Genomic DNA, 17,698 nt, shown 5'->3' on the forward strand with positions numbered 1-17,698 from the left:
CTGCTTATTTGTTCATTTTTGCTTGTGGTCTGCATATCAGATAGGAACCTGTTCAGCTGCAAATAATAGAAAATTCTATTAAATTTGGGGATTCCTTATCTCCTGGACCATCAGTGGGTGCGTTTCAGATAGAATATGACTAGGACTGTTTTTTTGTTTTGTTTTTCATAAAATTTTCAGTTCTGTCTTCTTTTGATATCAACTTTGTCCTTAGGTAGCACTGTTAATATTTGTAAAACTACAGCCAAAGGAATGATTTGTGTTTTAGAACTGCAGACAGAAAACTTGAGTATTAGACTAACTAAACATCAGTCCTGTGGTCAAGGCAAGGTGCTGTAGGGTTTAGCCATCTGAGCCTTTAATCCCTGCAGCGATTAAGATCACTCTGATTGGGTCAATCCCTTGTAGACTTCACTGACAACTACATAGTGGGGAAATACACTCTAGAACAAAATATAGATTAAAAATTGCAGATTTTTCCCTTTTAATTTGAAACAGGCTCTTTATAGATTATATTAACCATATTTTTTCTAATGTATTCTTTGCTTTTTAACTCAATTTTAGTTTTTTTAAAATTGTGTGTGGGTTTAAAATAGTAATCAAATACATTAACGCTTAATTTATGGCTTCTAGATCTTACTCATCTAATGGGAGGTGGCCTTGTCTAATGGGTGAAGTGTTTGCTGTGCAAGTATGAAAACTGAGTCCATACGCTGGGTTAAAAGAAGCTGGACATGTAGCTTTGTGGGCCTGTAATCCTAGCACTAGTGGAGAGAAGAGAATCTAGGGATTGCTATCCAGCCAGACAACCAATAAATTGACTCTATTTTTTCTGCTAGATTTTTGGCTCTATTTTTTCTGCTAGAGGTGTCTGGATTTATCCAAGTCTTTCAGTAGTACTACGGTAATTTTTCTAGGGGACTAAAGAAATGGCTCCATTTTAAAAGCACTGGCTATTCTTCAAGAAGTCCCAGGTTTGGTTCCCAGCTTTTAATGAGAGGCCTTATCTCAAAAAGTAAGGTGTAGAAGTGATTGACCTCTAACCTCCACTTCCATGTATACACACATGCACACCTATATTCTCTCATCTTTTTGTTTTGAGACAGGCTCTCACTGTGTACCTCTGACTAGCCTTGAACTTACTATGTAGACCAGCCTGACTTCAAAATCATAGATATCTGCTTGTGTCCACTCAAAGTGCTGGGATTAAATAAAAGTGTGTGCCATCTTTCCCGACTCTGGTATTTTTATATTTTTAAATGTTTTTAGATCTTTTATCTACATGGCATTTTTTATACTTATAGTGTGAACAAAATAGACCTTATTTTTCCCAAGCAATTAGTCATTTCCCAGCAAATTGATTGATCAAGTCATCTTTCCTCCATTTACTTTAAACCCTACATTATATATCAAATTATAAATTCCTATATCTTTAGGTATGCTTGTTATAAGATGTTGTCATACAATTTCTGAGGGTCAAGAATCTGGGCTACTTGGCGGGGTTGTTGTGACTTTGGAGTTTTAGGAGGTTGTCGTCAGCATGTTGGGCAGGTGGTAGTCATCTGAAGGCTTTCCTGTTCCAGAAGATCAGCTTCCAAGCTCACTCACATGGCTGTTGGCAGTGACTTTCCAGCTGGCTCTCCACAGAGTATCTGAGATATTTAGACAGAAACTGCGATCTTTTTCACAGCTTGATTTCAGAAGCCATGCCATCTCTTCTGACAGAGCAGTGCAGTGTGGAAGGCAGCCAGACCAAGAGTACAAAAACTGAGAGAAAAGATGCTGGGGTCAGCTTGGAGGCTGGCCACTACAGTATCCTCATAAACCTTAAGTTTCTTATTTACTTTTTAAGTAAAAATACGTTTAAAAATTAAGACATTGGGTCAGTGAGGTGATTCCATGGGTTAAAGCTCCTGCCACCAAGCCAGAGAACCTGACTTGAATCATGGATCCTCTTGGTAGAAGGAAAGCTTTAACTCCCGCAGGTTGTCCAGTGACCTCTACATGTGTGCTATAGTATATGCTCACCTCCCCCAGCTAACAATTATTTCTTTTATTAACATTTATCTGGGAGGGAGGCCCATGGCACTCATATGGAGATCAGAAGACTTCTTGTAGGAAGTTTGTTGTGGTCCCAGAACCTCTATGCCCCTTGGGACCTGGAACTCTGTCTAGGGACAGTGAGGGAGTGAAGAAAGGACAATCACTGAGGAAATGACAGACATGTACAGAAAAGCTGGGGTCAGATGGGGTGTGCAAACCTCTGAAGTGACATCTACCACTAGAACTTGGAACATCACCATATTATATACAGCACAAGGGGAGGAGCTAGCTTGTCTTGGGTAGGAGGTGTCTATAGGAGGTGTCTTTTGGAAAATCGTCTCAGGCTGTGAACCTCCAGGAGGTGGAGTGAGCTGCGGTTGCTAGTTTTTGTGCGTTTTGGTTTCTTCATTACACTTGGATTCCTTCCCACGAGCTTTTCCGTCCCTCTGAGCCTTCCCAGGGCAGGCTTTGTCACTGTTGTGGGGCTCAGGCATCAGAGCCTTTAGCATGGCTGTGTCAATGTCAATGATACACATTCATTTTAGAACTTTACTCAGGGCCTCCTCTGCTCCCTGTAGGAGTTGGTCCTCTCATCCTATCATACCAGTCCTGAGGACAAACTCAGGTCCTCATGCTTGACAACAAGCTAAACCCGCTAAGCCATCTCACCAGCCCCTAACAATTATTTTAATTTTTTTTGGTTTTATTTATGTGTTTTGCTTGTGTTTATGTATGCACTCCATATGTGTGTTTGTTGCCCATGGAGGTCAGAAGAGTGGGTCAGATCTCCTAGAACTGGAGATGATGGATGGTTGTGAGCCATGAGGTAGGCTTTAGTAACCAAGTGCTCTTAACAGATGAGCCATCTCTCTAGCTCCATCCTAACAATTATTTCTTTTTTCATTTGTTTGTTTTTGTGATAGGATCTCACTATGTAGCCTTGGCTGAGTTGGAACTCACTGTGTAGACTAGACCGCCCTCAAATTTGGAGAAATCTACCTGCACTGCCTCCTGAGTGCCAGGATTAAAGACACGTGCCACCATGCCCTGCCTAACAGTTGTTTTTAACATTGTACCCTAGGGGTATTTTATTATGATTCAAGGAAATACAAATATTTTTCCTCTTTTAATGGGTGGTAGCAAACAAAAACTTATTTTTATGTATATGGGTGTTTTGCCTACATGTTTGTCTATGCAACACTATGTGCCTGGTGCCCACAGAAGCCAGAAGAGAATGTTGGGTGTCCTGGGACTGGAATTACAGGCTGCTGTAAGCTGCCATGAAGGTTCTGGGAATCAAACCTGTATCCTCTGGAAGAACAGCAAGTGTTCTTAACCTTTGAACCATCTCACCAGCTCCTATTTTCTTATCTTTTATGGCTGATTGTATATAATACAGTAGTTCCCTGGTTGCTAGTGTATGACTTACTTAACCAGTTCCCTATTTGCTATTATTCTAATCTTTTTCTATTACAGAATATGTTTCTCTATAACTTTGGAGCCTGTCCTGGGACTAACTCTTGTAGACCAGGCTGGCCTTAAACTCACAGAGATCCGCCTGCCTCTGCCTCTCTGCTGGGATTAAAGGTGTGCCACCACTGCCAGGTTTCCTAATCTCTTAGTATGGATATACCATTCATTGTGAGGAATAGATGATTCATGCTTAGAATAGTTATTTGTACAATGGAAAAGCTATGCCAGTATAGTTATAATATTGCTAGAAAAGAATAATTGATAATGGTATTTTATGGTGGCTGTGAATGAGTTTATCAGATTTCATAGACTGTGTACACTACAGATTGCTGAAGTAATTCAAGACATAATTTGTTCTTCGTAGGTTTCAGAATGTCTACCATCTTGACTTCCACTTTTAAAAACATTTCTACTACATCAAAATGGGCCCTCAGATTTTGTAAGTTCAATTTTTCTTTCTTAAGTGTAGACTTATATGCATTGTGCATAATTATTAAATGATACACACTTTGTTTTCTAGCTGTAAGACCTCTGAGCTGTTCTTCCCAGCTACGATCAGCCCCAGGTACTGTAATTTTCAAGCAAATACTTCTCCATTAAATGTTAGAATTCTGTATTTGTGAATTCTGAGTAAAACTCAAACTAATTTGTTAATTCTTCCCCTTTTATGATCAACATATCATTATTACCTTCAAATAAAAATATGTATAGTCAATCAGTAACATTCCTTTGGGCTTAAGATGATAAAAGAAGACTGCTTCCTGGCCTTTGGCACTCATAGAGTCATGAAGGTCCTATAAACTTGGTGGGTCAGTGTATGTAGCCCTGACTGTCAGTCCTGGAAAAGATAAGCTTACACACTGTCTTGAAATCATTGTGGAGCCCCACGTTAACTTTTACAGTTGTAGTTAGTGGTAGACTTCTCTATTAAATATCTTATCATCTTATATACAAGAGGACTTGTTTCTGAAATAGAGGTGAATGGGAAAACTAGTTAATAAAAGAAGATGTTTAGCTATCATGGAATGAAAGAGTGGGGAAATTCATTGATTTGATGGTGTTATGTAGATCCTCAATGAAACCCAATGAATTAGGCTTCTTCACTGTTGAAAATCACTGTGTGGTGTAAACATTTCCTGACAGATTGTCAACATTTTTTTCTCCTTGTCTGGGCTTTCTGTTGACTCTTTTTCTGATTTTAGATTTATTTTATATATAATATAAAATATATTATTTGTGCAATGGTTTCATAGAAAAAGTGCCATCTAGGATCAGGACATGTACTCTGTTTCAGCATGGTATCTTTTCGGCTAGTGTGGCCAAATGACATCTCTATGTTTTATAGTTTCCTTCTCTTAAAAAAAAATGGTTGCCAGCCTTACTATATAGGTATGAATATATCTCTAAGTTCTTTAAGTACTGGGAATATAGTGGTAGAACTCCTACCTAGCATGTTCAAGACCCTGGTTCAATCCCCACCCTGTACTAAGAGAAAAGGGACAAAATCAAAGCAGATTTGCCTAGCATACTGTACTCAACCCACCACCACCATAGCAGCTACAACAGCACACAGCCAAAATGCCCTTCATCAACTAAAGTCAGTATGTTCATGGTGGTATTATCTTCCCACAATATTCTTAGACATCTGTTACCTAATCTCAACTAGAGAACTTATGTCCTAGAGCCTCTAAATTCTAACCAGAATTTAGATTTCTATTGTCTTTATTATTCACAAAGAATAATAAAGGATAGTTCCTTTCTGACTTATGTCACCTTTCCCCTGATTTAACTGTTCACTCAGGCTTTTGCTTTGCATAATCACCCACGCAGACCTGACTCCTTGCCAAGTAGTAAAAGGTCATTCTGATGACAACAGAGAAATCATTTTTCACTCATTTAGACTAGTCTCTGTTGTCCAGTAGCCATTTTTTGGTGTTTTTCTTTTCTTCCTATGTTATAAGCTCTGAAAGTCTTGAGACTTATGTCCCCAGTGTCAAACAGTATTTTATAAGTGGTTTGTGTTAATGCTGCTGATGATAATGGCACAAAAAGGCACTGATAAGCAAAGGAATGTGACTGGCTGGTTTTAGGATAGGGAAGAGCCATGTGCCTGTGCCAAGCAGGTTTTAGGTTACAATAGTTATAACTATATAATTCCTCTTAACTCGTTTGAGTATTACTGCTGGAAGAAGTGCGAGCAAATGACTATGGGATGTATCGGTGTCCTATCATCTCATGAACCGGGTCTAGTGGGACTTTTGACTGATTTGATGATTATTTTTTTTAAATATTTATTTATTTATTATGTATACAATATTCTGTCTGTGTGTATGCCTGCAGGCCAGAAGAGGAGGGCACCAGACCTCATTACAGATGGTTGTGAGCCACCATGTGGTTGCTGGGAATCGAACTCGGGTCCTTTGGAAGAGCACGCAATGCTCTTAACCACTGAGCCATCTCTCCAGCCCTGATGATTATTTTTTTGTTTCTCTGTCTATGCTCCTGTTTTTCTCACACACAGATAGCAGTTATGTAAAGCATGACACATCTTTTTAAAAATTTTTTTTTATTAATTTTTATTGAGCTCTACATTATTCCCTGGTTCCCTCCCTGCCCCTCCCCTCCCCTTCAACCCTCTCACAAGGTCCCCATGCTTCCAGTTTACTCAGGAAATCTTGTCTTTTTCTACTTCCCATGTAGATTAGATCTATATATCTCTTTCTTAGGGTCTTCATTGTTGTCCAGGTTCTCTGGGATTGTGGTTTGTAGGCTGGTTTTCTTTGCTTTATGTTTAAAAACCACTTATGAGTGAGTACATATGATAATGGTCTTTCTGGGTCTGGGTAACCTCACTCAAAATGTTTTCTAGCTCCAGCCATTTTCCTGCAAATTTCAAGATGTCGTTATTTTTTTTCTGCTGTGTAGTACTCCATTGTATAAATGTACCACATTTTCCTTATCCATTCTTCGGTTGAGGGGCATTTAGATTGTTTCCAGGTTCTGGCTATGACAGACAAAGCTGCTATGAACACAGCTGAGCACATGTCCTTGTGGCACGATTGAGCATCCTTTGGATATATACCCAAAAGTGGTATTGTTGGGTCTTGAGGAAGGTTGTTTCCTAATTTTCTGAGAAGTCATCATACTGATAACCAAAGGGGCTGTACCAGCTTGCATTCCCACCAGCAATGCAGAAGTGTTTCCTTACCCCACAACCTCTCCAGCATAAGTTGTCATCAGTGTTTTTGATCTTGGCCATTCTTACAGGTGTAGGATGGAATCTCAGAGTTGTTTTGATTTGCATTTCTCTGATGACTAAGGATGCTGAGCATTTCATGAAGTGTCTTTTAGCCATTTTAGATTCCTCTGTTGAGAGTTCTCTGTTTAGGTCTGTACCTCCTTTTGTTCTTTTCTTTGCTCCCAGGATTTGTGGCTATCCTACAGCTAGCTTACAGATGACGTAACTTTTACATTGCCTCAGTTCTTTTCATGGCGTCTTTTCAGCCTCTGTAATGGGTATTTTTTGCCATGTTTCTTTGCTTGGATTCCTACCTAGGAAGATCTGGCCTGGCACAGTTCATCTCTTGTTTGCCAATGACACGACTAGCTAATTGCTATGGTTTATAGAGTGTACACACTAAAGGTCATGAGCTGGAAGTTTGCTCCTTGTGGTAATACTGAGAGGCGCTAGAACCTTTAAGAAATCCCAGCACTGGGGAGGCTTAAGTAGTAGTAATGTTGAGAGTTTGAGGCCAACCTAAGCTACATTATGAATTTGATATGTAGCAGTACCCAGTTTTTGTTTTGTTTTGTTTTTTAAATGAACTTAAAAGGAAAGTAATTTGGTCATTGGTATGAGTATGGTATCAACCTTTGAGAGTGGCTGGGTTTTTTTTTTGTTGTTGTTGTTTCATTTTTTTTAAGGTTTATTTATTTATTTAGTATGCAATGTTCTACCTATATAGATATATACCTACAGGCCCGAAGATGGCACCAGATCTCCTTCCTAATAGCTTTGAGCCACCATGTGGGTTCCTGGGAATTGAACTCGGGACCTTTGGAAGAACAGCCAGTGCTCTTAACTACTGAGCCATCTCTATAGTCCAAGAGTGGCTGTTTTAAAATGAGTCCATCCCAAGTGCTTGTCTTCTTCTGTACATAGCCATTTTTCTTCCTGTTTCTTTGCTGTGGTATGTTTAGCTTTGTTATGACATAGCCAGAGAGACCTTCACCAGGACCTCAGTATGCACCATTTAATTAGTTTAGATTCCTTAATGTCCAGTCTCGAGTATTTTATTGTAGCAAAAACAAAACAAAAAATGGTGCTAATATACACTAGTCAACTGCTTTGTTGATTTGTCAGTGGGCCTGGCATACCCCCTCTGAACACGATCAGTTTGTGCCTTGGATTTAGAGTTATGACCTTGTTTGACTATCCCATTGGCAGAGACTATAAACAGTACAGCTCTTTTTAGAGGAGACAAAGGCAGACCTATCAGAATTACACCCTACTTCTCAATGGAAATTATAAAAGCCAGAAGGTCATCGTAAAATAGACCCAAATACCAGAAAGAGAGAAAGAGAACAATTATAGCAAAATGTATTTGGGCAAGTGTTCCACTTGAGCTTCTTCCCTATCCTTGATTTCATATATTTTATTAATATTTCTTTGAACTTTATCTTAAAGCTGTCCAGACCAAGTCAAAGAAGACCTTAGCAAAACCCAATATGAAGAATATAGTGGTGGTAGAAGGTGTCCGCATTCCATTTCTGCTGTCCGGCACTTCGTAAGTATGACATGATCATGGTAGTCGTTTCTCTTTTAAGGTACTGTTTGAAGTAGTCTCTGTAGGTAATAATGCCATTAGTGGGGAACCATATGGAAAGTACTTGTATAAAGTCAGTATAGAACAAGCCAAATCAGTGCGGTATATAATAGCAATATGTTTTATCCTTTTTTATAAACTAGCTTGCCATGGTATTAGCCTGAAATTGCCTTAATTGAAAGTTCGGTGTAGATCCAGATAGCATCTTTTCCAACAGGATGTCCTTTTTTTTCTGGAACATTGATTGCTTCTGTGGGCACAGTTAGTCCTGAGGATGGTCTGTAAAAATTCTGAGAACCTGCTACTTTGGTCCTGAAAATGATGAGGCTTTGAGTTGACACAGCTGGTCTAAATGCCGCTTGTAGCTCAACCCCAAGTATTTTGGACTAGCCTGATAATTTCTCAGAATCAAACAACTGTTTTTCTTAGAGTTTTCTATCCTCTAAATGAGATTCATTCTATACAAAAACTGATAATGAATTCTGCTAATTAAGTTCAGGAATTAGTTCTTTTTTGTTTAAATTGTGTTCGTTAATATTTCTATTTTGCACAGGCAGTCACTAACATTAAAAACTGGAGAATATTAGGCTCCAGTTTAAAAACAATAAGGCCTATCTTATGTGTTCATATGGAAAATTTGACATCTTGGAGATATATTACTTTTAAATGGAAAAGCATAGGGGCTGAAGAGATGGCTCAGGAGGTAAGAGCCCTTTGAGAGGACCCAGGTTCAATTCCCAACACCCACAAGGCAGCTCACAACTGTGTTTAACTCCAGTTCCAGGGAATCCAACACAGACATACATGCAGACAAAACACCAATGCACTTAAAATAAAAATAAAATTTAAAAAAGGAGCCAGTGAGATGGCTCAGTGGGTAAAGGTGCTTGCTACCAAATCTGATGACACAAGTACAGGTCCTGGAAAACAAGGGGAGAACTGACTCCTACAAGTTGTCCTGTGCCTTCCCCAAATGTATGAGCACACAGCACCAAATGTTAAAAGAGAGAAAAGACTTAAACAAGATGTAGAGCCTCATGTGTGATGTGGAGGGAGGAGGAGGGAGGGAAGAGCAGGAAGGCTGGGGTTAGTGACTCTAACAGACTTTTTGCAGGAAGGGAAAATAGCTTATAGTGGAGAAAACTGACAGGTACCATCTGAACCAAATGCTCAAGTTAACATCACCGGTAATAAGTAATTTTAATGCCACACATCCCAATAGGAAGCAATGAGAAGAGTGCCTTGCCTCCGATCTCAGGTGTCAAAAGTGGGAAACTATCATAGTTTAGAGGTGGCTAAGCCGCCATAACAACTAGATGCCACATGGCCCTGTGGGTTAGACCCTGGAGCAGGAAAGGGTGTTCATAGGAAACTGGTGAGAGCCACAAAGTTAGTGGCTTAGTGAACAGTACCTTGAAGAAGCTGGGTAGTGGGTGTAAGAACTCAGCTCTGTCCTTTCTGCTCTTTGGTAAATCTCAGATTATTTCAAAGGAAAAAGTTTCATAAAACAACTAAAACATGCCCCTTGTATCCTTTTGAGCTTTACAAAATAAAAAAATGTAGTCATCCCCTGCCCCCCAAAAAAGCTCTCAAAAAAGAAGGTTAGTTTAAAAGAGAATATTTAACACATGCCATTCTGAATAATAAAAGTATGGGATATAATTTTTTAATGTACATGATATTTGATGTTTGGGGTTGGGATTTTTGTTTGTTACTTTTGAGACAGGGTCTCCTGCTGTAGCTGGACTGGCCTAGAATTTGTGAGCATTCCTCCAGTCTTGGCCTCCCAGGTGCTGGGATTATGGGTCTGAGCACCATGCGCAGCTAGAACATCTGTTTGGTCAGATACCCAGAAAATTCTGTAGGTGTTTAGGGCTTGTCAGGTTTTTTAAGATGACAGCAAAGTCACACTATTTCCTCACTTGAACCAAGGGAATGACTGTGACAGTAGTCACACTATTTCTTCACTTGAACCAAGGGAATGACTGTGACAGTAGTCACACTATTTCCTCACTTGAACCAAGGGAATGACTGTGACAGTAGTCACACTATTTCTTCACTTGAACCAAGGGAATGACTGTGACAGTAGTCACACTATTTCCTCACTTGAACCAAGGGAATGACTGTGACAGTAGTCACACTATTTCTTCACTTGAACCAAGGGAATGACTGTGACAGTAGTCACACTATTTCTTCACTTGAACCAAGGGAATGACTGTGACAGTAGTCACACTATTTCTTCACTTGAACCAAGGGAATGACTGTGACAGTAGTCACACTATTTCTTCACTTGAACCAAGGGAATGACTGTGACAGTAGTCACACTATTTCCTCACTTGAACCAAGGGAATGACTGTGACAGTAGTCACACTATTTCTTCACTTGAACCAAGGGAATGACTGTGACAGTAGTCACACTATTTCTTCACTTGAACCAAGGGAATGACTGTGACAGTAGTCACACTATTTCCTCACTTGAACCAAGGGAATGACTGTGACAGTAGTCACACTATTTCCTCACTTGAACCAAGGGAATGACTGTGACAGTAGTCACACTATTTCCTCACTTGAACCAAGGGAATGACTGTGACAGTAGTCACACTATTTCCTCACTTGAACCAAGGGAATGACTGTGACAGTAGTCACACTATTTCCTCACTTGAACCAAGGGAATGACTGTGACAGTAGTCACACTATTTCCTCACTTGAACCAAGGGAATGACTGTGACAGTAGTCACACTATTTCCTCACTTGAACCAAGGGAATGACTGTGACAGTAGTCACACTATTTCCTCACTTGAACCAAGGGAATGACTGTGACAGTAGTCACACTATTTCCTCACTTGAACCAAGGGAATGACTGTGACAGTAGTCACACTATTTCTTCACTTGAACCAAGGGAATGACTGTGACAGTAGTCACACTATTTCTTCACTTGAACCAAGGGAATGACTGTGACAGTAGTCACACTATTTCCTCACTTGAACCAAGGGAATGACTGTAACAGTAGTCACACTATTTCCTCACTTGAACCAAGGGAATGACTGTGACAGTAGTCACACTATTTCTTCACTTGAACCAAGGGAATGACTGTGACAGTAGCATTGGTTGCATTTTCAGCAGTGTATGTTAGATAATCTGTGTTTCAAATAATTTAAAAGGTTATTGAAACTCTAGGCTTTTGGTTTAAATTATTTGTTTTCTTTCCCAGCTATAAAGACCTAATGCCACATGACTTGGCTAGAGCTGCACTTTCGTAAGTAAATGAAGTTTTCTGTTCTTTCATTTAAAATGTTTTCCTAGTTTTAGCATTTGAAGTAGTATATTCTGTAGAATTTTCATGTTTAGGATATGTTAAACTTTATATGGCAAGAAGTAAGTTTTTGTTTGTTTTTCGAGACATGGTTTCTTTATGTAACCCTGGCTGTCCTGGAACTCGCTCTGTAGACCAGGCTGACCTCAAACTCACAGACATTCACCTGCCTCTGCCTCCTAAATGCTGGGATTAAAGGCATGCACTGCTACTGCCTAGCTGCAAGAAGCAATATTAACTACCTTATACAAGGGTTTTTTGTTTTTAAAGATAGGGTTTTACCATCTAACTCTGACTGACCTGAAACTTACCATAGAACAGACTGACCTTGAATTTAGGGATTGACCTACTTCTGCATCTCAATTGCTGGGATTAAAGGTGTGTCCCGTGATAGGATTAAATTTTAACTTTATATGTTAAATTTGAACAGCTTTGATTGGAAGGCATCTTTATCTGCAACTTTAGCGTGTAGCATCTTGACATGACTATATATATATATGTGGTATGTGGATGGTGTTTATTATAATATTCTCAGGCTGGCCTGGAACTCATTATGTAGGCCAAGATGGCTTCAAACTCATGGCAATCATCCTGTTTCATCTGCATGCATGGAGGCAAATATTCATACACCTAAGATAAAAATTAAAAAACAAAAAATTCAAAGACTCATGTGCAAAGCAAGTAAAAGTTTTAAATTAGAGCTGAGTGGTGGTGGCACCTGCCTTTAATCCCAGCACTTGGGAGGTAGAGTCAGGCGGGTCTCTGTGAGTTTGAGGCCAGCCTGGTCTACAGAGTGTGTTCAGGACAGGCTCCAAAGCTATACAGAGAAACCCTGTCTCAAAAAACAAAACAAAAAATTTTTTTTAAATTTAAATGTAACGAAATGAGGTTGAGATGGATGAATACTTTGGTGTGGTCATAAAATATATGGCTGTGCCTACATAATATACTCTCTAAATGTCCAGTGATATTTTGCTTTAGTGTCTCCAAGCAGCCGAAGATCTTTTCCTCACTGGAAAACACTTTCATTTAACCGTTCTGCTCATCAGTCAGTTTTCTTGTCTTCCTGCCAGACTTTAAAAACAAATGCCACAACATTGTTTCTCTGTTTACTGTTTACTCTCCCTAATTACATAATAATAATAATCATTTCCATTCCCAAATCTCTGCTTAGCTACACATTGGAAGTTTCTCTTTAGGGATCATAAATAGAGCATTCTTTTCTTGGGCCTCTCTGTGCTCTTCATTTAACACTGTGGACTGTGCGTGGACATGTCTTCCTTTGAGTTCTTGTATTGCAGCTTTATGATGTTCTTCCATCTCCTGCTTCTTTATTCCACTTCCTTCCCTTCCCCTTCTCTTCCTTTCCCCTCTTCTCTTTATTTCAGTGATGGGGTTCTTAACCCAAAGGACTTGTAAATACTGGGCAAATGTTCTACCAGTGAACTGCACCTTTAACTCCATACAGATTTTATATAACTCACTTTTGAGTTTTGACAAATGTGTACTTGTGTTCCTATTTTTGATGGCTCCTTAAATTCTCTCTCTCTTTTGCTTTGTTTTTTTTTGTTTTTGTTTTTGTTTTTGTTTTTGTTTTTCGAGTCAGGGTTTCTCTGTGGTTTTGGAGCCTGTCCTGGAACTAGCTCTTGTAGACCAGGCTGGTCTCGAACTCCCAGAGATCCGCCTGCCTCTGCCTCCCGAGTGCTGGGATTAAAGGCGTGCGCCACCACCGCCTGGCTGTTTTTGTTTTTTGAGACAGGGTTTTTTTGTAGCTTTGGAGCTTGTCCTGGAACTTGCTCTGTAGACCAGGCTGGCCTCAAACTCACAGACATCCGCCTGCTTCTGCCTCCTGAATGCTAAAGGTGTGCGTCACCACTGCCCAGCTCCAAAGTAACTTTTGATTCTTCCTTCTAATGTCTCATTATCAAGTGACCATCAGATACTGCCTTCACATCCTTTGTCATTCATTTCCTTTTTGATAGGGTGCCAAATGTTTGTGCCTGGCCTTTTAAAGAGAAGGGCTTATCTTTGTGTTATTCTGGTGATTAGAATTGAACCTAGGGCCTTATATATACTAGATGAGCACTCTCCTATACCTCCAACTCCGGTACTGTTTGTTTAAAAACGTGCAGTGTTTTATGTGATGTTCTCTGGCATGTTTGAACTGTTTCTTTTCTTTGGATTTCTGCTCTTAGGGGTTTGTTGCATCGGACCAATGTTCCAAAGGATGTTGTTGATTATATCATTTTTGGTACAGTTATTCAGGAAGTAAAAACAAGCAATGTGGCTAGAGAGGTAAGTAAAGCAAAATTATATGTTTAAAGAGATTAATAAAGCTGGACATAATAGCTGATGCTTGTAATTTATTCTTGAGAGGCTCAGGCAGGGGGATTGCCATGGAGTCCACTACTTACTGTACTATGTAGTAAGTTACAGATCAGTCTGGCTGCAGTAGGATCTTGTCTCCAAAACAATAGCAACAACTCTGTTGCTCTAGGCTTGGTGCCACACGCCTTTAATATCAGCACTCAGAAGGCAGAAGCAGGAAAATCTATGAGTTTTAGGCCATCTATGACTACAAAGAAAGATCCCTTTTCTTCCCCTATCCCAAACCCTCCAAAGTGGCAAAAAAAATCAATTTGAAGTAATATTTTTTTTAATTTATTTCTTTGTGTGTGTGCGTGCGTGTGTGTGTGTGTGTGTGTGTGTGTGTGTGTGTGTGTGTGTATGCGCACACACAAGCACGCATGTGGTGCTAGAGATTAGACTCAAGGCTTTGTACTTAGTGCCAAGTGTTCTACCACTAAGATAAGTCCCCAACCAAGAATTTACCGTTTTAAAGTCATTGAAGTCTTAAAATTCATTAACTAAATATGTATTTAACTAAAAATCAGATGATGTGTGCTGAAGGCCTTTATCATTTATTACAGAAGTTACAATTAATATTGAAGGTGTCAAGTCACAAGAGTTAACTTCTGATGGAGGAAACTTGCCTTGCAAGGCCTGCAAGAAATGCAAACTCCAGAAAACTGTTGCTTCTGCCTGTAATTTTAAATGTGCTAATTGCATTCTTTCTCTAGCCTGTATATATGTGTGTATCTCATAAATACATTCCTGATCTACTGGGCATTTTTATCTGTGGATTGTCAAGAAGCTGGGTCTTCCTTAGCTGTATTGTCTAACTGATATTAATAATGTTAGCCTATATAGAGTTTTGATGAATAAAACAAATACAAAGATACTTCCCTAGAGTCAGGTGTTATAATGGTGGTACAAGCCCTTAATCCCAGCACTCAGGAGCCAGAGACCTGGTCTACAGAGAAAGTTCCAGGACAGGCTCCAAAACTACAGAAAAACCCTGTCTCAAAACACATGCACACACACACACACACACACACACACACACACACACACACACACACACAAGGAAAGAAAAGGAAAAAAGAAAAGAGCTGTAATATCCCCAGCTGCCAAGATAGCCGCACACAATTAACTGATATAGAGCTTTAAAGTCGCTTTTAGATCAGTCCAGGTGCTTTGCTAATTGGATTTTAAGATAAACTATTACTAAATGAATACAATCTTATTTACTAGGACATGTAGCCAGCTGTATGATTTGTTGAGACAAGGTAAATAGTGCAAAGTACCCTAATTGCAGTACCAGGGACAATAATTAACTTTTTGCATGGATTCCTAACCTCAGTTTTATAGCCTTTGCCCAGACACCATGGGATAAGATCCCTGAATGGCCAGGGCTATTTAGAAAATATAAACTAACTTTATAGCCCCTGGAAAAAGTTACAGCTTCTCTTTCTATGGTCTAGGGTTACCTGCTGGATAGAAGAATATATCTTAAGATTTAAAATGTTTTTAATGTCACTGTGCCTTGGCGAGTGCTGGGTGGGCTCCTTTGCCATACCCCTTGTTCCTGCAGCTCATGCTGCATTCTGAGGACACCTTTGTAAACAAATAGTCTCCAGTTTGAGAGGGCCTGGCCTTTACGACCACTAACACAAACTGTTTAAGATATATATGTTATATACAGTAAGAAGTATAGGATATAACATACAGTTTCTTTATTTCTCTCATTGGTTTAGCTCTGTAGGGCTACCTCTGTAGAGAAGATAACAGAGAGACTTCTTTCACAGCCATGGTTTGCTGCACATGAGTTAGGGGTTAACTGGAAGAAAGAGCTTTTTAAAATTTCATTATTTTTTGAACCAGGGTTTCTCTGTGTAGCCCTAGCTGTTCTGGAACTAGGTCTGTAGACCAGGCTGGTCTTGAAATCACAGGGGTCTGCCTACCTCTGCTTCCTGAGTGCTGAGATTAAAAGCGTGTGCCACCACCACCCAGCCAAAGTGATCTTTTCTTCCTGTCTGGATTTATTGCACTGTGAGTTGTTGGAATGACTCTGTTTCTTATCATTTACTTAAGAACTGGTATGCGACCTTCAGAGGCAATGCCTGCAAGATTTTGTGGGTCTTTATAAGCTGGGTAGAACAGAGAGAGAGAGAGAGAGAGAGAGAGAGAGAGAGAGAGAGAGAGAGAGAGAGAGAGAGAGAGAGAGAGAAGCTGGCAGAAATTAGCAGAAATGTAAAAGGATAAAGAATGTAGGAAAAATAATGAAGAAGAAAACAAAGAATGTAACAGAGAATTGGAATTAGAACTAGGAAATTATAGACAATTAAGACAGAAGAATTAGAATAAAGGCAGAAGAATTAGAAGAGTACAATAAAGAGACATGGTGAGAAGATGTGTGTGAGTTGACCTGTTTCCTTCACCATTGCTTGAATCCTAGTTTCTTCGTTCATTGTAGTTTGGACCCTGAGAGGAGGTTTTTAAGGCTGGACTTTAAAAGCCTCCATTAGATAACTATTATTATTAATAATTACTGTTATTATCACATAACTATTATTATGTATTCACATTTTGCTATAAGTCAGATTATTTGAGTGGGTTTAGGAAATGTTAGTTTATCTGTCTCTTGTGTTAGAGAAACAGTATAGCAGTGTGTGACTGATATTACTCTTGGTAATGTTAGCCATCATGGTTTCTAGTTAAACTTTAACATCTTATAGCCAATTTCATAGCTTCACTTTTGTAGTCAGAGGAAGCTTTGCCTATAATTTACTGCCTTTGACTAGGTGACACGTAGGCAGATTTTTTTCTTTTTATGTAGGTATTTCATACAAGTTTACCTTTATCCTAGTTGGCACACACCCACCTAGTGTTTATTGGGCAATGGAGATAATGACCGCCTTGGAACTAGTATGAGTATCCCACAGGCATTTGACTGAATAGTTCAAACCTGTCTTCTGGGCTTTGTTTCAATTATTTGGAGAAACTTGGCTTGCAAGCATATTTATCTTATTTCATGTCAGTGTTTCTGTGTCCATTATAGTTACAAGGATAATAACTTCCATTGCCAGCCAAGATAGAAGGGAAAATGTGCAGATCAAAAGCATTTTTTTTTGTTACACTTTTACAAATGTTAAAACGACTAAAGTCCCACCCAGTACTGCACAGCTCACAAAGTGACCGTCTGGATGCTGTTGGGGGGGCAGAAGAGAACTGAGAGCAGGGAGAGGTTTCTGTTCTCATAGAGTGTTTACTTTCCCTCTGCGGCTTCACATTATTTTACATGCCTAATAAGAGCTCCAGTGGGCTATTAAAAAGAAAGACAAGAAGTTTGTGGGATAAAACAAGGATGAATCTTGGAAGAACTACTTATCCTGCTCAACTACAGAATGATTGAATAAATTATAACAATGATACTAGTCCATTAAAAACCTATGCTGTGAAATTTATAAAAAAAGTTTCTTGAGTGCATAAAGTCATCAAGCACCTCACAATATGTTTTCAGCTTCTGTATCATGAATAGGAGGTGACTTGCATAAGACTGAAAAAGTAAATATTAAATCTGTTTCAGTTTTCTCTATTTTTATTTATTTTTCAAATAAGAATTATGATGTTTTTCTATGAATTTTTCTGGAAGTGTTAAATGTGTATATACATCAGCTGCTATATAATTCACATGAGGAAGT

The 17,698-nt window shown here is 39.2% G+C and overlaps 1 protein-coding gene across 2 annotated transcripts in view; it reads left to right on the plus strand.

The window, feature by feature from the left end:
* The window catches only part of Hadhb (hydroxyacyl-CoA dehydrogenase trifunctional multienzyme complex subunit beta), a 36,628-nt gene that overhangs the window by 1,672 nt on the left and 17,258 nt on the right, over nucleotides 1-17,698 (plus strand). For both annotated transcript variants that reach the window (XM_075955085.1, XM_075955084.1), the window contains exons 2-6: nucleotides 3,881-3,955; nucleotides 4,037-4,081; nucleotides 8,204-8,303; nucleotides 11,553-11,597; nucleotides 13,850-13,949. In XM_075955085.1, coding sequence (XP_075811200.1) covers nucleotides 3,889-3,955; nucleotides 4,037-4,081; nucleotides 8,204-8,303; nucleotides 11,553-11,597; nucleotides 13,850-13,949 — 357 coding nt within the window. In that variant the 5' untranslated portion in view covers nucleotides 3,881-3,888. The remainder of the gene's footprint in view (nucleotides 1-3,880; nucleotides 3,956-4,036; nucleotides 4,082-8,203; nucleotides 8,304-11,552; nucleotides 11,598-13,849; nucleotides 13,950-17,698) is intronic.

The sequence above is a fragment of the Microtus pennsylvanicus genome, chromosome 21 (assembly GCF_037038515.1).
Source record: "Microtus pennsylvanicus isolate mMicPen1 chromosome 21, mMicPen1.hap1, whole genome shotgun sequence".
In the NCBI taxonomy this organism is placed as follows: domain Eukaryota; kingdom Metazoa; phylum Chordata; class Mammalia; order Rodentia; family Cricetidae; genus Microtus; species Microtus pennsylvanicus.